The sequence below is a fragment of the Spinacia oleracea genome, chromosome 5, assembly GCF_020520425.1.
Source record: "Spinacia oleracea cultivar Varoflay chromosome 5, BTI_SOV_V1, whole genome shotgun sequence".
Lineage (NCBI taxonomy): Eukaryota > Viridiplantae > Streptophyta > Magnoliopsida > Caryophyllales > Amaranthaceae > Spinacia > Spinacia oleracea.
Window position 1 is genome coordinate 91,177,662 of NC_079491.1, and position 24,419 is coordinate 91,202,080.

A 24,419-nucleotide genomic window follows, 5' to 3' on the forward strand; every position below is an offset into this window, starting at 1 on the left:
GAAGGATAGGACTTTTTTTCTTATCAATACCAATACCAAGAGAGACCCACGGAGCGGTAAGAGATTCAGACTGTGAACCTTACGATTTTCTGAGCAGTTGGACTTAAAAAGGCCTAAAGAGAAAGAATTCCGAACCCCTTGTTGAGGTTTCGGGAGCGTTCACCGAATCCAGTCGTCCCCTTACCGAAGAAGGCCCGACGTCCTCTCTGGGATCAGTGATCCCTCTTTTTCGAGAAGCGGCCCCGGCTTCGCTATTTTGCTGGCCCTGACCTTCTGAATAAGGCGACAGGTTGAGATACTTTTCCCAACCCCCCGAGCCACTGTTACCCGAATCCGCCCCAGTGGGCATCATCCGAAGACCTACTATTTCGGAGACTTCCTCCGTAATGAGGGTCCTTGCAAAACAAGCTATGGCCAAGGCAAGCCCCCCCGGGAGGCCCCAAAAAAAGAAAGTACAGGCGAGGTCTCCAAAAGCTTCGCTTAAGTGACTACATACCTGTGATGTTAGTATTCGTATTACATACACTGATGTAAGTAGAATCAATCACCTAAACGAAAAAGGATGGTTCGTTTTCTTCGAAGAAGACTACATCTGTCATATGTAATTTATATTTAGGTCTTCTTCCTATCAAACTCAATCTACCTATGGTGTGCAAACCAAGGGATTGGGATGTAATTCCCCAACTCAAAAGATTGAAGCAATTCAATAACTGTCGAGCTCTCTGTGGTGTATGCCTTCATCTTATGAATCCTAATGGTGTACGCAGTACAATGGAATTCCATTCCCTCCTAATATATTAGCTTTAACTGGAATTCATCCCACTTTTTCTCATGAGCTAGCCAAAGATAAAGATCTTTATCTTTCTTAGGTTTAGGGGGGGATTTTTTCCCACCGCATACAAGACGAGTGTACTGCTCGTAAGCAGTCAGTATACCCGAGATCCTTTCATTCCAAGTTGCCATCATCTTCTTGTTCTTTTTTATGCTCTCTGATTCTAAGTTTTCAGCCTCTCTTTTGATATTACCTTACTGGTAGTGAAAGGTTCATTAGAACTATGTTCAAAAACATTCATATAGATGAACTCGTTGATGATTGAAAGTGGAGGCCCATGTTACGAAAGACGCCGTAAAAAATCTTTGGTATAATATAGCTATATATATTCCGCTGTTGTTAGAAAGTTCTCGTGAACTGTGTATATAGGAGCGTCTTTTAGAAGACGCATCCCGTCTACTACACTCATTGCAATATGGGCATCCTTTTTTTTTGTGAATTAAGTTTCAAAGGGTAGAGATTTCTGTCTTCTTACGATCTCTCTTAGAAGAAGAAACTCTGAGAGTAACCCGACGCCTCTTCTTCTTCTGATTAAGAAGATCATAAATACTTATCTGTATTGGTTCCAAAACCATATAATCTTGTACCGTGGTTAAGTAAGGTATCAAGATGATGAAGTGAGTTAGTCGGACTGCAACTGGATCTAGCGATTCTTACAAAGAAGTAGTACTTCCCAGGAGGAGGACCTCGGATCCCTCTGCTTCTCTCGTAATGGCTACTTGATCTATCAGAGAGAGACGTTCCTAGTAACTCTGGCCGCTCTTTAACCTCTATTCTCTTGGGAAAGAAATTCTAACAATCGAGCTCAGTGAGGGCTCAGGGTATTATCTTGGTAAAGAAACAGTCCATCCCTTGACCTTCTTTCTGCAGCCAGGAAATAACCTGATCTTTGATTCTAATGATTTATAAGAGAAGACCATGGGAAAAAAGAAAGGCTCTAAGTCCTTTTATCTCCCTAGATGGTAAAGGTCTTAGCACTTACCCTCGTCACCTTGCCTTGGATCCTTACTCGCTCTTGGGATAGGAATGAAGCCAGTGTCCCTTCCAGTCCGATCAAGAGTTACGATATCCATGTGCACGTGAAAGGGACACTGTGAGGACAGAAGGAGCTGCTATTGAATGCAAAGTAACTGTCATGCTTATCCGGTCTTAGCATCTTAGCATACGGCATTACCTCCAGGCGGAAGCCGGACTCCTCTTAAAGAATCAGCTCAACTTAAAAACAGTTTCGGGACTTGTCCAACAGCGAGTCCCGAAGGTGGGGACTTATTATGAGATCATCAGTGATATGAAAATAGAACTGGGTCCGGATCATCCCCTCGTCCAGGTTGTTCTAAAATCCAAAAAATCATGAATCATATAATATATATAAGATATAAGAGGGGAAGAATCGACAAAGAATGACGAACATAAAATCGTGAATGAAAAAGCGTTAGGAAAAGAAATTCTCTAGTCTATTATGTTAGAAGGTGCAAAATCAATGGGTGCCGGAGCTGCTTCCAATTGCTCGGAAATTCTCAGTCATATGGGGGGCTTAGATAGTGAGCAAAAACAATTGATCAAGAAATTGGTAAACTTTCACATGAAAGAAGGTAAAAGAACGAAGGTTCGTGCTATTGTTTATCAAACTTTTCATCGCCCAGCTCGAACTGAAGGCGATGTAATCAAACTTATGGTTGACGCCGTGGAGAATATAAAGCCCATATGCAAAGTAGAAAAAGTAAGAGTAGCAGGTACTATTTATGATGTCCCCGGGATTGTAGCCAGGGATCGTCAACAAACCTTAGCTATTCGTTGGATCCTTGAAGCAGCTTTCAAACGACGTATATCCTACAGGATAAGCTTAGAGAAATGTTCATTTGATGAGATACTGGATGCTTACCGAAAGAGGGGAATTTCGCGTAAGAAAAGGGAGAATCTTCATGGACTGGCTTCCGCCAATCGAAGTTTCGCGCATTTCAGATGGTGGTAAAGTGAAACTACATAAGGAGCTCTTCCTCATTCAGTCAGATTATTCAGTAAGATATGCTTTGACCATTTTGCTTTTTGTATGAATATTTATATAGAAATAATTCCTTATACTCTTTTCTTCATTGAGTTGGACCAAGAAAACTATAGCGCGTGAGCGCAACTTCGCCCGTTGCTTGTTTAGTCGCTAAAGCGAAGCTTTTGTTTACACGCTAAAGCTATGCTTATGGAATCCATAGGAAAAAAATGACCTTATGTATCAAAGTTTTTTCCAGAGTTAGATGTCTCATTCCTTAGGGAGTGAGAGGGTAAGGGGGAGAGGGTGGGTGGCCCCTTACGCGCTTTTTTAGTAGGAGTTCAATTCGGATGGAACGGAAGCGTATATAGGAAACGAATAAACCTTCTGCGTTGTCTAGTAAGATTTTCATAAAAAAAAAGAGAAAAATGGAATAGGGATGTAATAGCTAAAGCTATGCTTTTGGGATTGGAGTCTGAATAAGATCGGCAGGAAACACAATGATAGGGCGTCTCAAACAGAGGCAGTGTTGCAGAAAAAATCTCTTTTTTCTTCTTCAGTTAGTCAAAATTCGGTCGATATCGACAATCCAGGCCTACCTATCAGGTTTGTGAAAGGCTAACAAGCAAAGCATATCTTTTGAATAAAGCAGCTTTTGCCACTGTTCGTGTAGACTTCCTTGTGGTTCCATCAAACTGAACTGGGTCTAAGGCTATAATCTCTTCAACGGTTGAACTCAGGGCTCAATAGCCCTTTTTCGGTCTTTTAAGCAGGGTTGAATTCATCTGTTGAGAGAACCAATTCGCTTCTAGTCTTTTTCCACTTCCAAACCTATCCAAGGATTCGGCCTCAAGCGCTTATTCTTAGGCCTATGACATCTTACTTAGGTAGCAGCAATACAATAATGAAATGCAGGACCGAAGGTATTAACAGGCGGAAGACTTCCAAATTCAGCTAGCTTCTCCGCAAAGACTTCCATCTGCCGAAAGACGTGGATTCAGCATCCAATCCATATCAAAAGTCCGGTTGATCCAGCTATTGAACACTCTATCAAGTTTTTCTCGTACTTGCGCGGATGCAAGCTTGATCGGAGAATCCGTGGCGTGGTAGCTTCTTTCTGTTCCAAAGTAGCTGCTCATGAATGTGAATGAGTTTTATAAGAGAAAGAGTAGACGTCGAATTGAGAGTTTATGCCTATATCCCCCGACCGGGCTTAGATTAGAGCATTTCACCCGTCCTGGTTGAGAAGAAATGCTCTAGGAAAGGAATGTAATCGCTTATGCGAAGCTTATGGTTTGACTCTGTCAATCTTGAATTAGTCTTGAATGATTCCGTCTTCCGGGGTTGTAAGATGAAAGTCACAGTAAAGAGTTGGAAAGCGAGTGAGTGAACTAAACTACTAGGAGTACAACGGTTTAGGCTTTGCCCAAATAAGAGTTAGCACTAGTAGGGCTAGTGGTGATCTTTTCCCAGGTCACACAACTCATCTATAATACGAGACACCAGCCTTTGAGTTCCACTTTCGGACATGACAGAACGAAGATGAGATTTCATACGTGAGATCATCCTTTCAACCAAGGGGAAAGAAACCCTTATTCTGGAATTACCCTTTCTTAGCAGGGATAGGGAGAATAGGAAATTCACCAAAATAGAATAGGAAACAGTGCTCAAACACTGCATAATCCATTCAGTGAACCTTTCAGGGAAGCCAAGTTCACTCAGCATAGTTTTGAGAAAAGGCCATTCAATAGAGTCATAAGCCTTTTTCAAATCAACTTTCATCATGCATCCAGGGGAGCTATTCTTCCTAGAATAACCTTTTATCAGTTCAGAAGCTAACAAGATATTATCAGCTATGGATCTTCCAGGAATGAAACCAGCTTGAGCACAATTGACCACATTACCAACAACAGATTGCATTCTAGCAGTGAGGATTTTGGAAATGAGTTTATAGACTACAGAGCAGCAGGCAATAGGTCTATAATCCCTAATACTAGAAGAATTCTGGATCTTAGGAACCAAACACAGTGTTGTTGACTTGTTTAAGCATTTTATAGATTCAAAAAACTCCTTCACAGCAGCATATACATCATGTTTAATAATACTCCAGGCTTTCTGAAAGAACAGACTATTCAATCCATCGAGCCCTGGTGCCTTATTGATATCAATACCATGCAAAGCTTCATCAATTTACTGGTTTGAGACACTTCTGATCAGAAACTCAGCATCAGCAGCTGACAGTTGATTACCTCTCCTAAAAACTGATCAATTCCCTGCAGACTCTTAGAAGCTGTCCCAATCAAACCTGTGTAGAAATCCTTAATTTCCTTTTTAATCCGTGTATCAGTTGTGAGCTTTGTACCAACAACATCATAAAAAATGTCAATACTATTCCTGGTATGCCTCTCCTTCATAGCACTGAAGAATAATTTTGAGTTTGAGTCCCCACCAAGAAAACTATAGCGCGTGAGCGCTACTTCGCCCCAAAAGATTCGCCTTAGCTATTACATTCGTTGCTTGTTCCATTGTATTCTCGATTTCTGTTTCAGAGCAGATTCTCAAATAAATAACCATTTCTTCAACTCTTGACTAATGTTCTTTTCCTCCAAGTGAAGGTTACTATGATCATTTGAAGCTGAGACTGTACCTCATCTAGGTCACTTCTGAGCATCTCAATTCTATCATGAATGTGCCTGAATTCCTCCTTATGCAGCTGCTTCAACTCAGCTTTCACTCTTTTCAGTTTATGCCAAACTTTTGCCATCGCAGAACCAGAGAAAGGACCAGCCCAACAAGCACCAACCACACTATCAAAATTGTTGTGATCAGCCATATAATTTAGGAATCTAAAAGGCCTCCCTCCTTTATCTTCCTCCACTGTACAATTCAGAATCACTGGGCAATGATCTGATAATGCAGGATTCATGTACTTAGCATGAATATCACTATACTTCCCCATCCAAGCATTATTACCCAATGCTCTATCGATTCTACTCTTCACTCTTCCAACTCTAAGGCCTTTATTAGACCATGAGTAATACCAACCTGAACTATGAAGTTCCTTTATATTATTAGTGGTAACATATTCTAAAAAGTCTCTGGTTTCAACCTCTTGACCATTAATTCTATCTATCGAGTAAAGAATAGAATGAAAGTCTCCAAGAGTAACCCAAGGCTCGTTTATCATACTCCCAGAGATTCTCTTCAACTCGTTCCATAGGGAAGTTATAGTAACAATTGAATGCAAACCATAAACTATGGTAACAAAACAAGAAAACTTTTCTTACATTGCACATAACAATGAAGGATCTGCTCATGAACAAACAAAACTTGCACATCCACATCCTAGCCACCCTCCACCCTTCATTAGCCTCCTCTATAGGGACTTAAACATGGTGATTAGGTTGAGCACCAGAATGCTGAGACTTCTTAGCCACCCAGACCTTCTTAGTTTTAGCAGCAACACCTTGTAGGAGCAGGAACCCATTTCTCACATAAGTGTCCTACCATTTGACAATCCTGACAGAACGGAGGGGTCCAATCATACCTCTTGCTTGAACACATTCCCTTTCCCGTCCTCAATCCAAATACACTCAGGAAGAGCGACAGTAACATCCATTTCGACGAGCAACCTAGCAAATGAAACTCTAGCCTGAGTAGTAGTGCACTCATCTGCATACAACGGCACACCTAACAAAAAATTCGACTAAGGGAATCACTCCCCCAACAGTTCAGTGGTAAATTAGGGAGTTTCACCCAGATTGGAATCACTTTAAGAATCTCCTCATAGAAAGAAAAATTAGAAGACCATGGTAATCACTAGTTGACCAAAAAACGGATGAGGTCCAGAATAGACAATCTCATTTTTATCATCAACAGAACAAAATTGAATGAGAAAATTGCATCATGCAGATACACAGTAGGCTTCTTAACATGAGTCCAATTGCTTGAAATATATCGATTAACAGATGCAATTTTAGGAATATCACCAACCACATACATGACAATAGAGGCAGCCCATTTTTCCGCAAGCAAATCTAACTCACATTGTTGTAATTGCGCTATTTTTTTACCATCCAAAAGCATAGCTTTAGCTATTACAAACCTTAAGCACAGGAGCAACAAAACCAAGAGGCATACCTTTGGAGGCCAATTTTGCCCCTGCAAATAACCCTGACCATGGCTTCTCAGGCAAGCTAGAAGGCCCCTCCATCTCCAATCGTCGATTCACCATCCTCTGAGAAGGCATAGTGGCTCTGTGCATAGCTTCAATCGCATCTAGCACTTCATCAGATACCTGACCTGCACTGGGGTGAGGAGGCGCAGCTAAGCGACTTGATTGCCTTGGATTCATTGTTTTCCGAGTTCGCACCAGCACTACTCGAAGAACTACGCCCTAACGCTTGATCAATCGACCCAATCATCACTCGTAACTTCTCTACATCATCAATAATCGGAGGATTAGCAATGGTAGCGGAATTGGGGGTTATCACGGAACTCGCAAAAGTGGGTGGCATCATATTTTCTCTCTGAGGGTTTTCCGGCACAAACTGGGGTACAGTGGGTGTAGGAATTGCCGTCGGAACTACCATCGTAGGATTCTCAGGCTGATGTTTCTTCTTCCTCGCCATTGGAGATTGGGCGCACGATAGCAGAGCACCCTAAACGTGCGCTGCCAGAGCTCCAAGGAGAAGAGCGTGGATTTTCAAAATGATAGAACTGGGATTTCATCCCCGCTAGGTATAGATTTACCCTGGGAAAAGAAATGCTTTAAATAAGCTTTAACCTCAGGATCACTGCAATTTTCTTTTATCTCGACTAGAAAGATTCCCCTTCTGTGCAATCCCCGTGAATAGTGTCCCCCACCTTCAAAGAGAATCAATAACATCTTCTCCTGGTAGGAAGTAGGTTTCGAAGCGAAAAGACAGAGTCAAGAAAAGGTTGTGAGCAGTCTCAAGGGAAGCCCTAATAGCGGATAGTTTGAACGGTGGAAAGCAGCCTAGGAAAGACCAGGTAGGATATATATAGGATTCTATAAGCGAGCACGAGGAACGAAGTCGCTTAAGCGAAGCTTTCGGGTAGTGGCGTCGACTTTTGGAAAGAAAGTAAGCAGTCGACTTCTTAGCTGGTCTTCAAGTAATAGTTCTTGATTTTACTGTGTTCTTATTTCGCCTTACTATCTTTCTATAGTCCTGTCCAGCACTCTTCTTCTTTCCTCCCCGTACAGCCATACGCAAGTCTACTTCTCTTCTTCCTGTATCTCCGCTCTTCCAGCTGTCTTCTGCTTGAACTATCCTATCGGATATGAAATGCCCTTCCTTTTTCCCTTTACAGATCCAAAAACTTCGCTTAAGCGACTACGTTCCTTTACCCCATAGGGCAATAAGAAAATCTGCTTAAAGAAGAATTTTCATATCGCGAATGGTACGCTTTTAGGGGTGGAGTTCCTGTTTATTACTCTGGTATAAGCTTTAGCATCCACAATAATGGGTAGTTTAACATACAACTGGCCCCTAACGAAATAGAAAAAAATGAGGTATGTAGTCGCTTAAGCGAAGCTTTTGGACAGATGGAAAAGAACTGGAAGATTTTTAAGAAAGATGAGGACATTGTGGGCACATCCTCCTTGGTTGTGTTTCCAATGCTGGGCTACCCCCGAAGTTGAAAATGCCCGACATGGACAAGTTCGATGGAACGGGATGCCCTAAGACACATCTCCTCATGTATGCCGGGAACATGCAACCTTTGGGTGCTTCCTTCGGAACCCTTGCTCAGTTGTTCCAAAGGACACTGACCGGCGCTGCCTTAAGAGGGTTCCTCTCCCTGGATGACAAGTTCAAGAAATTGGGAGGACATATGCAATGAGTTCAACAATAAGGATAGTTATAACATCGAGGTAGATGTAACCAAGCGTGACTTAGAAAGCACCAAGCTGCAACCTAACCGAGACCTTCTCTGAGTACATTACCATATGGAGGAAAAGGGATTCCCAAGAACTCATCGCTAAACCTCGTAATAGACCTCTATAGGGGGGGCAACCGGAAATTTGAGTGAAAACCCTCTTGCCATAGTATCAAAAGCATATGTATGCCCAATACCTACCCGACTTCAAAGCGATCATAGAGATCGGGTAGAGAATTGAGGATGGAATCCAATCAGGCGTATTCCAAGACAAGTCCTCTAACGCCTCAAACAGGTATAGGAGTAACAACAACTCCAGGAATTACAATGCTCAGACTTCACAAACCGAAACCTTTATTGCTCTTGTGTTCGCTCCAAAGCTTAGTAATCGATTCCATCGCTCACAGGAAGAAATTGAATTCCCGCTTGCTTTCCATCCTCTGCCTACTCTATGGTCTTGTAGCCGTTCACTTACATAAAATCAAGATGTATTCGAGAAATTCATCCGCAAGAAAAGAAGAAGACTTTCTCATTGCATTTGCTGGCATATCCCTATCTGTCGACCTTAGTCCTCTGCGAGCAATCTCATACCTTTTAAAGCAAGCGATTGAATACCTTGAAGGAGAGGTTACGAACTCGAACAACGTACGTAGTCGCTAAAGCGAAGCTTTTGGGGAGAGGTCAAACAATTTTTCTTAGGCGCGGACCAGCTTTAATCGAACTCAGGTTCAGCTAAAGAAGATCCTGTCAAAAGATTGAGTCTGGAAGGCTATCTCTAGAAAGTCTTACCGCGTTTCCGGCTCTGCTTGCGGCATCGTCCCACACAGAAATGCCTTAGAATAGAATCAGCAACTCCCATCCTCTCTCTTCTCTTACAACCAAGTCAATCTTAGCGCCCTTTTCAAGATTGAATTCCATTCCAATAAGAAATGACATCATATATTAATAAGATTATGTTCGTTAGCTCCGTAAATAAAACAAGCTTCTTTCTTTCTCTGTTGCTACGCCCTTTCCAAAAACTTCGCTCCGATCGCTTAAGCGACTACGTTCCTTCACATAACTTTCTTTCCCACGTAACTCAGAATAAATGAGTGAAATTCTTAGCCACATCCCGGGTCAGCAGTCTCATCTCTTTCTTAAGGGAACTTTCCTATCGTAGACCCATGCCATCTTGTCCAAAGCAAGAGAGCCCCCGCCCGTTTGAAGTCGTTGCGAGCCGGAAAGCGTACCGGCAGTTTGAGTCGCTTACTTTATTTAGTTCATTTTTTGGTTTAAGATTGATTTATATATTATAAACAATTAAAAAAAAAAATAGATTTTCCAATTGTTCATTCCTGGGAAGCGGAAGAAGCAGATAGAGCAAAGGCCTTCTCTTTCCGTCCGCTCTTCCCGAAGTGAGATAATTGCATGTAAAGATCCATAAGGGCTTATAGTTTAATTGGTTGAAACGTACCGCTCATAACGGTTATATTGTAGGTTCGAGCCCTACTAAGCCTACTACCCTCTTCACCCGAAACAAGCGAAGTCCCCGCCACCCAAAAGCTTCGCTTTAGCGACTTCATACCTGCAGATCTCAATCTAACGGAAGCTCCTGGAACTGCTGCCGCTGTCCTTCGGGCATGCCTCCTACGCTTACCACTTACCTACGCTCTTTCAGCATCCCCCTTCGGGCAATATTTCGTAATACGCGAAGCAGCTGAGCGATAGCTCTTCGATCGCTATATTCTTGCAATAGCGAAGGCATGGTTCATCCTCTAAAAAATAGTAGATGCGAAGGTTCGGATCGAAGATCTTCGCGAGACGGCCCAAGCGAAGATCGGCACTCGATTGAGGAGCAGCCCTCAAAAAAAGGGAAAGACGCGGAGACGGCAGACTCGCCAGTCAAGCAAACCGTTAAGGCTGACTACAGCAGACCGGGGGTTCCAATTCCTCTTTTCCCGTTTCAATTCCCGGGAGTGAATGTAGGACGTGCAGACGGTGCATAAAGTGTGAACATTCAACCAAAAGCGTTTTAAGGGAGTTGACTCGCTAAAGCTATGCTTTTGTTTACACGCTAAAGCTATGCTTATGGAAGACCTTCGAAAAAAATATTGAACCGGGAAGAAAAAGGGGAAAAGTCAAGTCTAAGCATATATGGCACGAAAAGGAAATCCGATTTCGGTAAGACTTGATCTGAATCGTAGTTCGGATTCAAGTTGGTTTAGTGATTATTATTATGGTAAATTAGTATATCAAGATATCAATCTGAGATCTTATTTTGGTTCGATACGTCCACCTACGAGACTTACCTTTGGCTTTCGCCTCGGTAGGTGTATTATTATACATTTTCAAAAAACAACATTCATTAATTTCTTTCTTCCTCGTCGACCACAACGACGGAAACGACGCACAAAATCCAGACCCGGAAAGAAGAAGGGCCGGTGGTGGGAATTGGGGAAAGTCGGGCCAATCGAGTGTCTTTATTCAAGCGAGGGTAGAAAAGAAGAACCAAACGAAGTGAGAGGCCGAAGGGCCGGGAAAAGAGTCGGGTCGATCAGGCTCGACGACCAGAAAAAGCAAAACGAAATCAGGGTTTGGCCAAAAAAGAAGCAACGCTATGGATACCATGACCGATCACCATCGATAAAGAAGAATCTTTCTAAATCACTTCGAGTCAGCGGGGCCTTCAAGCATCCGAAATACGCCGAGGTTGTAAATGACATAGCCTTTCTGATAGAAAATGATGATTCCTTCAAAAAAACGAAGTTATTCAAGTTCTTTTTCCCCAAGAAGTCCCGCTACGACGGCCCGACAAGACATCTACTTAAAAGGACCCTCCCTTCAGCGCGCCCTTCCTTGAATTATTCGGTCATGCAATACTTATTGCATACAAAGAACAAAATTCATTTCGATCCCGTCCTAGTTCTCAATCATTTCGTGGCACCGGGCGTGGTTGAGCCATCCACGATGAAGAGAGCTAATACGCAGGGAAGACGCTTAGATAAGAGAATACGTTCTCGCATCGCTTTTTTTTTGGAAAGCTCGACCAGCGATAAAAAGTGTTTGGCCGAAGCCAAAAAGAGGTTGACCCACTTCATTCGCCAAGCGAATGATCTTCGCTTCGCGGGAAGAAGAAAAACCGCCATCTCGCTCTTTCCTTTCTTCGGTGCTACCTTTTTCTTTCCAAGGGATGGAGTTAGAGTTTATAAAGCCCTCTTTTTTAAAGATGCCCGGGAACAACTCCTAGGTCAATTAAGGAGAAAATGTTGGAACCTCTTGGGTAAGGATAAGGTAATCAAATTGATAGAAAAATTCATAGATCTAGGTGGGATAAGAGAATTGATAAAGGGAATAGAGATGATGATAGAGATCATACTGAAAAACAGAAGAATTCCTTACGGGTATAACTCTTATTTGAACGAAGTGAAAAAAATGCGATCTTTGTTGTCTAATAGAACAAACACTAATACCTTAATTGAATCGGTCAAGATCAAATCTGTTTATCAAAGTGCTTCTTCGATTGCTCAAGACATATCTTTTCAACCGAAAAAGAAAAGAGGATCATTTCGTTCTATTTTTAGTAAAATAGTGAAAAAGATTCCATTAGTAATGAAAAAGGGGGTAGAGGGGATCCGTATATGTTGTTCAGGTCGATTAGAAGGTGTAGAAATTGCTAGAACTGAATGCGGAAAGTATGGAAAAACATCCTGTAATGTATTACACCAGAAAATTGATTATGCTTCTGCGGAAGTATCTACTCGTTACGGAATCGTAGGTGTCAAAGTGTGGATTTCTTATAGTAAAAAAGAAAAAGGACGTGCTATATCCGAAACGTAAAAAATAGAGTCAATCTCGTAAAGGCGGATGTAGTAGAGGTTGCAAACCGGACGGTACACAACTTGGATTGCTCGTGTGTCCACGGGACAAATCCCATTTTTAATGTATGGTGCGAGTTTGTAAAATGCTCGACAAGCCCAACAAGTGGTCGATGGAAAGAGATAAGGAAATGAATACGGCTCAAGACTAAGAAATCGGCAGAAGGCCGATCTTCGTTCTAAGATAGAGCCTCTTCTCACCATGGAGAGGGCCCGTCGTGACCTTTTCAATTTCCTCCCGAAGCCCGCGAGCAGTACGAGCTCGACCGGGAAAAACAAAGAAAAAGATTCGAAGGCGGGGCGGGCGAATCTTTTTCTTTGTTTTTAGGAGTTGGCAGGCTCCCGACCCGCAGATGTAGGGATGAGTTCCGAACTGCGTTACCAAAGCGACTCCTCTTGCCGGAAGATAGGAAAGATTCTTTTTCTGCAAGTTCGAGCCCGGCGAGTCGCTCCTTTCTCGTGTGGGCAGGCTTCAATGCGAGTTGTGCGTGGAATGCCGCCTAAAATGAAGTGACTCATGGGTGTGGGGCACAATCGTGTTTACAAGGAAGTAGTGCTTTTTTATATTGTGCTATTCTATGGGTATTCTCTAGCCCAGTGGCAATGAAAGCGGACTTTGAGTTGGTGCTACCTAAGGTGTCGCAAATTCGCTTCAGCGGATCAAGATTTCTTATAGCAAGCCAGTCACAGTTCCGGTCAGCTCAGTCACCTTCTCCTATTAAGTTTTCAGGCAAGTAAGCCAATATTATGTAATAATAGAAGAAAACTAATAGCTTTGAAACTCTCACTTCTGGTTGAATCTGTTTCCTTTGGTATATAGGATCAAGGCAGATTAAAGGAAGGAATTGATAGAGTCAGATTCATCTGCAGCTCCTTACTTATTCTTCTAAGTGAATAGGAATTACCTTTCATTTAATCAGTCTATTACTTTTGAGTAAGGCACTCTCCTAAAAAAAAGGAAACAAGAGTTAACAGCAGGCACAATAGAAAGTTGGAAGCAGGCGATAGGCTTAGATCAGATGCAAGCAAGGAAAGCTGCCCATTAGAGGTATGAATAAAGCTCTTGGTATGAAGTCGCTTATGCGAAGCTTAAGGACCAAGAAAACTATAGCGCGTTAGCGCAACGGCTTTCGCGGTAGCTCTGCCCTTGCTTGTTTTAAAGCTAAAGCTCTTCGAGCTTTTGAGCTTAAGCGACTACGTACTTCGACTTTACTCAACTCAACATCCTTCTCTGGGTCCAGCCAGCTAGGTTCTCTTCTCTCTACTACGGGCGGAGCCAATGCTTTAGATTGTTGCTTTCTATTTCTCTCGTACTGAGAAGGAAGATAAGCGAATTTCAGTATATAAGTGCCAGTCACGGAAATGCGATGATCACAACGCGAAACGGAAAATCAAACTGCTAAGGAAGTTGACCAACCTCAGAATTGGATTTCCTTGATAATGGGATGTATTACTACCACCTAGGAATCTTTCACACCTGGCAGGGGCCTAAGATAGGGAGATCCCCCGTCCCCCCACCTGTTTGTATTATGTTTCGAATAATTTGAACATATGATCCAAAAGGGAGTTGTCGAGCTCCCTAGCGTCGCGCTTCCCATGGTACTTAGGCGGCTCGAGGACTTTCATCCTCGGTCCCTCCCGCACAGTGGCACCCCCGGCCACAGCCGCCTTACAGAGATTGACGTCCGCTCGCACGGAGTAAAGTTGCTCCCTCATCGCCTGGACCCATCAGAGTTTCCTTGAGTTGGGTCATCTCGGACCGAATAGCATCAGCCACCTGATTGACGAGCAGTTGTGTCTCGCCCTTTGTTTCCACAGCCCCCAACTCAAGATCGTTGACCCGGCTTTCGAGTCCCTCAACATCCTCCGTGACGCCGGCAACCGTCCCATTGAATCCAGCGACGGTCTGCTCCATCTCCAAGACGTTGTCTTGAAGATCGGCAACAGTGAGCTCCGTCTTAGCAACACGCTCCTCAAGCATGGAGGTCCGGCTTACCTTCCTTCCTGTCTCCTCAATCACGGACCCGATAGCAGCACTCTCCTTATTCTGCGCCATAGTATTGCTCCGCACTTACTCAAAGTATGCACAGCAGCTAGCACACCGCAACGTCAACGACACCGCCCCTACGATCGTCGCTGCTCTGATACCACGTGTCACATGCTGACTATTTTCCTTAGTCTCACACGCTGCCCACTAGCGTCACACTCCCGTCGGACTAACTAGTCAAGGCACTTGGATGCTTCGGCTAAGCCTAAGTGATGCAACGAAAGCTAAGTGTGGAAGAAGAACGTAGGCACAAAGTATGTAGGCTTTTAAAGAATGCTTGTATTGCTTGAGTTTGTTTACAAATGCTTGGATGATATGTACAAATGAATGAGGAGGCCTATTTATATTATAGGCTCCTTGGATCCCTAGAAAGTTCTACTCTAGAACAATCTATAACCTCCTCTTAAGGAGTATTCTCTAAGATTCTAGAAAGTTCCCACCTCCCAAGGAACAACTAAATACAAGGAGGCTTCTACATCCTTCTATACAAATCTGTACAAGGGAGTTCTAGACACTTCCATGCTAGAACCTTCTAGGCAAAACCAAGCTAGAATGCCCAAGATAACTCCGGAGCACCACCGAAAAGCTTGCTGCACCATCGGTCCGGGCCTCAACAATTCTGGCCCGACCATTCAAGGAAATAGACAAGATTGAAGCTCCTTGCTTGGGTTCGGTTATCATTAAATGTATAGCTTTGGGTATTGAAGTGAAGATACTTGCATAAATAGAAACTTCGGGCGTAGAATAAACTTTCTGATACGTCAAAAAAGAGATTCTACGCCGTAAAGGAAGAGCGTGCCCAATCACTAACCAGGAGGTGGTGTTCATCAAGCCCTCTCTTCGGACTTAACCTAGACCTTTATCCGGCCTAAAAACCCTTTCTATCTAAGCTAGAGTTCCAAAGGCGAAAACTCAAAAACTAGTAAAGGATGCTCGTGTTGTGGTTTTGAGCTCTTTGGCTTGTGTTCTAATAGTAAGCACAGGAAGAAAGCTGAGAGCCTTCTCTAAAAAATAATGAAAGAGCGGGTTCATGGTCCCTAGTCTCCTTTTTTTCTATAATAGAAACCTTTTTTAATTTGATGATAGCAGATATATAGAAAGTGTGCGGTGAAGGATGTTTCGTCAGAAGCAGTCTTTCTTAACTTGGAAAAAGGGCTCAAACAATGCCTGTCCCATTCCGTTGTTGGTCAACAACCAACAAATTTGAACCACCAACTAATTCTAGAGGCTTGACGGAGTTAAGCTGTCTGGAGGGAATCACTAAAAAGAAAACATTATTATGCCTCAACTGGATCAATTTACTTATTTTACACAATTCTTCTGGTCATGCCTCTTCTTCTTTACTTTCTATATTCTAATATGAAATGATAGGGATGGAGTACTTGGGATCAGCAGAATTCTAAAACTACGAAATCAACTGCTTTCGCGCCGGGGGAACAACATCCAAAGCAAGGACCCCAAGAGTTTGGAAGATATCTTGAGAAAAGGTTTTCACACAGGTGTATCCTATATGTACTCTAGTTTATTCGAAGTATCCCAATGGTGTAAGGCCGCCGACTTATTTGGAAAAAGGAAGAAAATCTCTTTGATCTCTTGTTTCGGAGAAATAAGTGGCTCACGAGGAATGGAAAGAAACATATTCTATTTGATCTCGAAGTCTTCATATAGCACTTCTTCCAATCCTGGATGGGTGATCACTTGTAAGAATGACATAATGCTAATCCATGTTCTACACGGCCAAGGAAGTTTCAAAATATGACCATCATAATGATTTTCTATTGGTCACCTTATTGGTTCTTTGACTTTTGACTTATTTGAGGTATTACCACAGGGTACTTTTTTTTTCCAAATAACTCTTGAATTATATTCCCCGGTGCTCTTGCTGTTAATTAGTGTAATTTCTAATGTAGCTTTCGCCGATCCGCGCGGGTCCTCTTATGACCCCGCGGAGTTGAGGCAGCTTATCCAAGCTCAAGTCAACGAGCCCTATAGAGTGGGGGCAAGATCCTGTTGTTTTTGTTCCGGACATTCCTGTATTGGAGCAGCCCTTACTGAGCGATGACCTTAGACGAGCTCAACTTTCTAATATAATAGGCTAGCTCCGCATTCTTTTGTGCAGCAGCTTCCCCTTAAGACTCTCGTTGATCCCGTCTATCAACAGGCGGAGGTCGAAAAAAAGATCGAGGCTTCCCAAAAGCTTCGCTTTAGCGACTACATACCTTATTATCGACGGAATTCGTCCAATACGCTTTTTAGAGGAATTGAACCGCTTAAGGGGAGTTATTTTTTATCCCCAGGGTACTCCCCTTTCGCCAGCCACTTTAGCTCATTATATATGATAAACAAAGTCCGTCAAAGCATTCCTTACCGACGGGTCTACAGGGCAATTCGCAACTATGAATTGTTCATTCAAAAAATGAATAATAATCAATAAAAGGCGTATATGTTGTTCAGGTCGATTAGAAGACCCTTCCAATACTTGCTTGCTGAAAATAAAAGAAAGAAGGTCCATTTTCCCACGTAGTTCGTCGGTCAAACCAACGATTTGATTCTCAAAGTAATAGAGAGATCTTTTTCTAGTTAGACTTCTATCAATGCAATGAAAGAACCATCCCTTCCTATTTCTTTGTCTTGTCAGATAGAAAGAAAATGAGACCCCAAAGAGCCCCTCTTTAACACTTTAGGGGGTGGGGGTGAAGGGGGGTTTACATACAACTGAGACAAAGTGCTTTATGATTGAATCTCAAAGGCATTCTTTTCATTTGGTAGATCCAAGTCCATGGCCTATTTCGGGTTCACTCGGAGCTTTGGCAACGACCGTAGGAGGTGTGATGTACATGCACTCATTTCAAGGGGGTGCAACACTTCTAAGTTTGGGCCTTATTTTTATCCTATATACCATGTTTGTATGGTGGCGTGATGTTCTACGCGAATCCACGTTAGAAGGACATCATACCAAAGTCGTACAATTAGGACTTCGATATGGTTTTATTTTGTTCATCGTATCGGAGGTTATGTTCTTTTTTGCTTTTTTTTGGGCTTTTTCTCATTCTTCTTTGGCACCTGCGGTAGAGATCGGAGGTATTTGGCCTCCAAAAGGGATTTGGGTTTTAGATCCTCGGGAAATCCCTTTTCTTAATACCCTTATTCTTCTTTCATCCGGAGCTGCCGTAACTTGGGCTCATCATGCTATACTCGCGGGGAAGCAAAAACGAGCAGTTTACGCTTTAGTAGCTACCGTTTTACTGGCTCTAGTATTCACAGGCTTTCAAGGAATGGAATATTATGAAGCACCCTTCACTATTTCGGATAGTATTTATGGTTCTACCTTTTTCTTAGCAACAGGCTTTCATGGTTTTCACGTGATTATAGGTACTCTTTTCTTGATTATATGTGGTATTCGCAAATATTTTGGTCATCTGACCAAGGAACATCACGTTGGCTTTGAAGCAGTTGCATGGTACTGGCATTTTGTAGACGTGGTTTGGTTATTCTTATTTGTCTCTATCTATTGGTGGGGAGGTATATGAAGGAACGAATCAGTGGATTGAAGAATGAAAGCTCGAAGACAAAGAGAATCGGGCTTTTCCAAAGAATTACTGCAGCTTTCCCACTCCCTTTGATTATCATATAGAAAAAAGTCTCTTCCACTTTCCTACCCAATCTCTCTGTATTCTGGCACATAAATGAAAGAATCGAAGAGATTATGGCAGATCATGTTCACCAAGAAATGACCCGAAATTGGATCTTGGTCTATTTGATCTTTTTTTTTAATCGTAATCAAAGATGTTTTATTGTCTCTGGTTTCTTTTCTGAACAAATCGAAGAACCTAATGGATCGAACTCATAGAAAAAACCCTCTGTTATAGCTATTCAAGATAGGAATTAACCTATCTCCACTTTAAAGCATATAACGGCCGGTAGGTATATTAAAAAGGTCGAACTACTATACTAAGCGCTTACCTAAAAAAGAAAAAAGGTATGTATATGGTATATCTCATTTTCCATATTCTATCTACGGAATGGAGATAGGGCAGAGGGGGGGCATAAGCGCGAGAAACGAACTCCGTTAGGACACCTCCTTCTTTTCTTAATACTCGAGTTACTCTAGCTGCTGCCATAAGCTTTGAGTTTAGTGCTTGCTTTCTCAGACTCTACTATCATGGATAGGCTTACTTTGAGAGGCGCTTGCTAGAATAGCTGCTAAGAAGATAAGCTGCAAGAGCGAACTTCCCGCTGCCCAACTCCATAACTAATCTAACCGCAGGGGGAGGAGGGGAATAAAGTGCAAGAAAAAGGAGAGAACACTCGTTTGCCTTAGTCAATCTAACAGTAAGAGTAAGCGCCTTTACTCTTCCCCAAAGAATTTTTTATGCGAGTGCTTGCAGGTTAGCTAAGTTTAGCATTATTGAGCGGGAAAGCTGGAACCGTGCTATCTTGAACCCCGGCTTTCTCACTTGTTTTTGTTTTGTGCCTTTTAGATATTTCTTAAGCTTAAGCAAGTAAACTACCTTAATGCACTAAGCGTGTAAACAAAAGCTTCGCTTAAGCTCAACTTCGAGCTTTAGGGAGTCAACTACCAAAAGCTTCGCTTAAGCTTAAGCAAGAGAGAATTTTGAGCATCAGAAGCTCTGCAAGCTACCTTAAACATGATATCATTCAGAATAGCCTCTGGATTCCTACAGCTTCCTTTTCATTTTCATTCCTCTGCAACCAGAGATGATAGACGGTCTCAGCAAAGAACATCACGTACAACTTATGCCTATCACCAGTTTTCTTACTCATTTTGATCACAAAATCCAGCTCAACAGTAAAGCTATCAGCTTTTCTAGAGAAATTCTAGAAGGGTAAGAACCTTGTTCCAGATACCAGCAGAAAAGGAACACGAGAAAACGAAATGGTCAACTGATTCAGTTACCACACAGGCAGCAAACATTATGACTCACCACTCTCCATTCAAGTAATCTATCAAGGGTGGGAAGTCTTCTCCAAACAGTAAGCCAAGTAATAAACAAGCTTCTAGGTGATTGTTATTGCAGATCATTCTACCCCAGTTTAATGTGATCGCCGAGCAAATTTCTATACATTGCTTTAATTGAAAATGAGTCATTCTTCACAACCTGGTCCCATCCACCAGCATTAGTCACAAGTGCGAAACTGCCAATAATTTTCTTCAAAGCCCAAGAGCAATTAGTAGGACACGTCAAATCATGAAGACTTCTACCTTTAATGTAATAAGTATCGACCCACTTGCACCATAATCTGTCCTTTTTAAAAGTAATGGCCCAAAGTAGCTTAGTAACTGCTGCTTTGTTCCATAAGCCTATGTCTTTGATATTCAGACCACCGGCAACCCTTGGAAGACATAACTGAGCCCATGAAACTAGAGCTTTCTTTGAAGGATTTTTTTCTCCGGTCCAAAGGAACAACCTGCAAAAAGCTTGAATTTCTTTCATCTTAGGGAGTATGAAAATTTGACACCAGTAGCATGTAAACAACCTAAAGCTCGAAGAGGTTTTGAGCTTAAGCGATCGGAGCGAAGTTTTTGGATTGCAGACTGAGAAGAATCACTTTAACCAACTGTAACCGGCCTGCATATGAAAGAAATTGGGTTGTCCAGCTTTTAGAGAGGGAAGAGCCTTTACTTTAGGTTAGGCCGGTCTCGTCATTCACGCAATTTCCTCGGCCATCGATCGATCGCGCGAGTACGCATCCAGTCATCACATAGCGAACGAAAAAAGCGTTCATCCTGGATTATTTTCCTGAATCCAAATTTCTATCATGATAGCATGCCTATTCATCCGGTCAAAGTCTCCACGGCCTTTTCCTTTTACTGAGAGGTCATGGGCAAAGACCTTCTTTTACACGTCCTCGAGGGCAGCATTCATTCATCACGAGTTTCTTTCGAGGACATGGTATTTGTTCTTGGTGTTGTTTAATAGATGTCGAGTGCCACCTTTCCCTGCCCGAGAATCTCCATCTGCTCTAAGTGGGCGAGCAATTGCATTGCCTTATGTCAGGTTGGTTGTTCAAAAGACTTTCTTTTTACCCCCTAAGCTTCGCATAAGCTGCTACATACCTTGCATTTTCAAATTTTTGAAAGCCCAGACTCATTCTTATGGAGTCCTATTTCAGGTGCAAAGCCTTTTCAATAAAGACCTTTTTCCATTTCTCATTTTTTTTTTGAAAGAGGGAGTTGACTCGCTAAAGCTCGAAGAGCTTAAGGTAGTTTACTTGCTAAAGCTCTTCGAGCTTTTGAGCTTAAGCGAAGCTTTTGGAAAGATTAAGCGATCGGAGCGAAGTTTTTGGATAAGCGCTATCTATTGAGTAAAGGGAGGGTTTGCTACAGTGATTCGGTCGGTTCCGGTTCGCCTGCTCTCCTCATAGTCCATTAGTGGGTAGGGTGGTAAACTTAGAGGGCGCCCGCCTCCTCTTCAGACGAGCCTGGTGGTTGTTCGGTTTCCGCTTTTTGGGGCGGGAGTACTTGGTCGTTGGGGTTTCCTTTTCTTCAACCAATTCGGTTGTGTCAGCTCTGAGATTGGTCTAACATTTTCTTATGAGATGGCTGGACAAAGATGGATTGAAAGTAAGATAGATTCATTTGAGTTCAAGTAGTACAGGATCTTCGATCGACCATGGGGCGTATTCTACCCTTCCAAATTTCATTCTATTGAAGCGTAACGTAAAAGCTCCTTCTCATCCTTGTATTTTTTGGTTTGGAAGTTCCAGAATGTTGTCTGTGGATTTTTAACAAACAAAGGACCCTCAATTTCGAATTAGAAAGAAGGGGGCCTTACTTATTCAGGGAAGATGCAAAATATAGAGCTATGCCATTTGATTGATTTGATTCAAGTTCCGTGCTGCTCGCTACTCTCCGAGGCCAAGGACGGGGTCGAACCGTCATTCCAGGATTTGCAGTCCGATACATTTCCATTATGTTACCTAGCCAAACTCGCCACCTCATGTGTCAAAGTCAAATGTTCTTCCTTCCAAAATTGCAAGCACTAAGCGAGTCAACAAAAGCTTCGCTTTAGCTATTACATACCTTGGGTTAACCCTTCAATTTATGTTGCTGTGTTGGAATTTTTCCATTCTGCAAAAATGTTGAGACAGCTGTGCTTCTATTACTTTAGTTCCTAAAGTTTCTAACCCTTCTAATGTTAGGGGCTTAAGGCCTATTGCATGTTGCTCAGCAAAAAGAATTGCAAAGATTCTTACAAATAGGCTTCAGTCTGTTGTTGGTGAAGTAGTGAATTGTTCTCAAATCCGGTTTTCTCCCTGGAAGACATATAGCTGATAATATAATTCTTGCAACTGAACTTATTAAAGGCTATACTAGGAAGAATATTTCTCCTAGATGCATGATAAAAGTGGATCTTCGGAAAGCCTATGATTCCATTGAATGGACCTTTCTTGAAACTGTTCTTAGTGAGTTAGGCTTTTCTCTTTCTTAGATGGATCATGGAATGTGTTCAAACTGTCTCATATTCTATTCTTATGGTAATCCCAGTATTACTGTTCCCGCTAAGAAAGGTCTAAGGCAAGGAGATCCTATCTCTCCCTTTCTTTTTGCCTTAGGTATGGAATATTTATCTAGATGTTTTGATGACCTCACTCACAATCCTGACTTTCATTTTCATCCAAGATGTGAAAAGCTCAACATTACTCACTTAATGTTTGCGGACGACTTGCTACTTTTCTCAAGAGCTGATCATATCCCAGTTGAGCTTATGTTTGATTCTTTCCTGAAGTTCTCTAAGGCCTCTGGTCTTGAATCTGGATAAAAGGAATATTGACCTAGGGGGTGTTTCTACAGAAGTGGCTTGTGACATTCAGAGTATTGTGCATATGGATGTTGGTTCTTTGCCCTTTAAGTACTTAGGGGTTTATCTGCTAAAAAGCTCAACTTCAGTGAATGCAAACCATTAGTTGATAATATTGTTGGCAGAATCAGGTCTTGGTCTGCTAAATGACTTTCATATGCTGGTAGAATGCAGCTAGTTAAATAAGTTCTTACTGTCAAGCCTACTGGACCTTTTGCCTAAGAAAGTCTTAAGAGAGATTCAAAGATGCTGCAGGTTGTTCCTTTGGACAGGGTCTGATAACCCTTCTAAAAAAGCTCCTATATCCTGGGATCAAATGTGCAAGCCAAAAACAGCAGGTGGGCTCAATTTGAAGGAGTTAAGCACTTGGAACAAAGCTGCAACAGCAAAGCTCTTTTGGTTGCTATGAAGAAGGAGAAATTGTGGATTAAGTGGATACCTACTATGTGAAGAGGAAAGATATCTGGAGTATGAACATCTCTCCAGGCCTGTCTTGGATGTTCAAAAAGATTCTGGGGAGTAGAGATGTTTTGGGAGATTATGCTGGTGCTCAGGCCTTTGTTCATCAAGGTCAGTTTGTTATTAGCAAACTGTATAAACGGGATTTTGCTCCTGTTCTATGGAAAAGGTTGCTGTGTAACAACAATGCCAGCCCTAAGAGCATTTTCATCCTTGCCATCATCTCAGAAAGCCTTTGTAGCTCAGATAACCCAGATAGTTGAACCAGTGACATATGCTCAGGCATGTAGAGAGAATAACTGGATACTTGCAATGGAGAAAGAGTGAGAGGCCTTGGACAAGAACAACACTTGGGATATTGTTGATTTACCCAAGGATAAGAAGCCCATTGGATGTAAATGGGTGTTCAAGGTGAAGTTGAAGTCTGATGGATCAATTGAGAGGTTCAAGGCAAGGTTGGTGGCAAAAGGATACAACCAAAAGTATGGGATCGATTTCGAGGAGACATTCTCACCTGTGGTAAAAATGGCTACAATCAGGAGTGTCATTGCACTAGCTGCAAGCAAAGGCTGGAAATTCAATTAGACGTGAACAATGCTTTCCTCCATGGTGATTTGCATGAGGAGGTTTACATGAAACTTCCGGAAGGTATTCCGAACCTAGGAAACAAAGTGTGTAGGCTGAAAAAGTCCTTATATGGACTAAAACAAGCAAGCAGACAGTGGTTCTCAAAGTTGACTCAAGAATGGAAGATGCAAGGGTTTGAACAATCCAAGAATGATGACTCTCTTTTCATCAAGAGATCTGGTTCTGACATAACCTTGGCAGCAGTGTATGTAGACGACATGATTCTCACTGGAACAAATCATAAAGTCATCTCTGATCTCAAATCTCACTTACACAAGACATTCAGCATCAAAGATTTGGGTATTCTACATTACTTTCTTGGAATTGAGGTTGGATATTCTTCGGATGGAACTCTGACTCAAGGAAAATTCACTAATGAGCTTCTACATGACAGTGGCTTAGAGGATTTCAAACCTGTTGCAACTCCTTTGCCCCTACACTTGAAGTTCTCACTTGATGAAGGTGAATTATTTGCAGAACCAGAAAAGTACAGATGCTTGGTTGGTAAACTGCATTTTCTGGTTAACACCAGACCTGATTTGGCATACACTGTGCAGACTTTAAGTCAATTTATGCACCAACCAAGACAACCACACTATGATGCCTTGGTTCATACTCTCAGATACATCGCTGCAACTGCAGGGCAGGGAAGAAAGTGGAAAGGCAGTGATGAATTGAAATTGCAGGCCTTTTCCGATTCTGACTGGGCATCTTGTCCCGATACAAGGAGATCTGTGACTGGTTATTTTATGATGCTTGGCAACTCTCCCATAAGTTGGAAGTCAAAGGAGCAACCTACTGTGAGTCATCATCTGAAGCCGAATATAGGGCGATGGCTTCTGCTGCCTCTGAAGTTGCCTGGTTAGTCAGATTGCTTGAGGAGATTGGAGTC

General features: G+C 42.3%; 3 protein-coding genes across 3 annotated transcripts; all 3 read left to right on the forward strand.

Moving 5' to 3' along the window:
- Positions 1-1,744: 1,744 nt before the first annotated feature.
- Positions 1,745-3,272, forward strand: LOC110780146 (ribosomal protein S7, mitochondrial). The gene has a single exon (XM_021984568.2). It carries the CDS (start codon positions 2,292-2,294, stop codon positions 2,802-2,804), a length of 513 nt encoding a protein of 170 aa, XP_021840260.2. The 5' UTR covers positions 1,745-2,291; the 3' UTR covers positions 2,805-3,272.
- A 7,131-nt stretch (positions 3,273-10,403) lies between these two features.
- LOC130460870 (ribosomal protein S3, mitochondrial-like) lies at positions 10,404-12,933 on the forward strand. The gene has a single exon (XM_056828566.1). The coding sequence runs from the start codon at positions 10,851-10,853 to the stop codon at positions 12,531-12,533; it is 1,683 nt and encodes a 560-aa protein (XP_056684544.1). The 5' UTR covers positions 10,404-10,850; the 3' UTR covers positions 12,534-12,933.
- A 4,161-nt stretch (positions 12,934-17,094) lies between these two features.
- LOC130460899 (cytochrome c oxidase subunit 3-like) lies at positions 17,095-18,458 on the forward strand. The gene has a single exon (XM_056828676.1). The coding sequence runs from the start codon at positions 17,351-17,353 to the stop codon at positions 18,146-18,148; it is 798 nt and encodes a 265-aa protein (XP_056684654.1). The 5' UTR covers positions 17,095-17,350; the 3' UTR covers positions 18,149-18,458.
- The last annotated feature ends 5,961 nt before the right edge of the window (positions 18,459-24,419 follow it).

Coding starts and splice junctions, on each gene's coding strand:
- LOC110780146 (XM_021984568.2), top strand. CDS start 2,292: ATGTTAGAAGGTGCAAAATCAATGGGTGCCGGAGCTGCTTCCAATTGC.
- LOC130460899 (XM_056828676.1), top strand. CDS start 17,351: ATGATTGAATCTCAAAGGCATTCTTTTCATTTGGTAGATCCAAGTCCA.
- LOC130460870 (XM_056828566.1), top strand. CDS start 10,851: ATGGCACGAAAAGGAAATCCGATTTCGGTAAGACTTGATCTGAATCGT.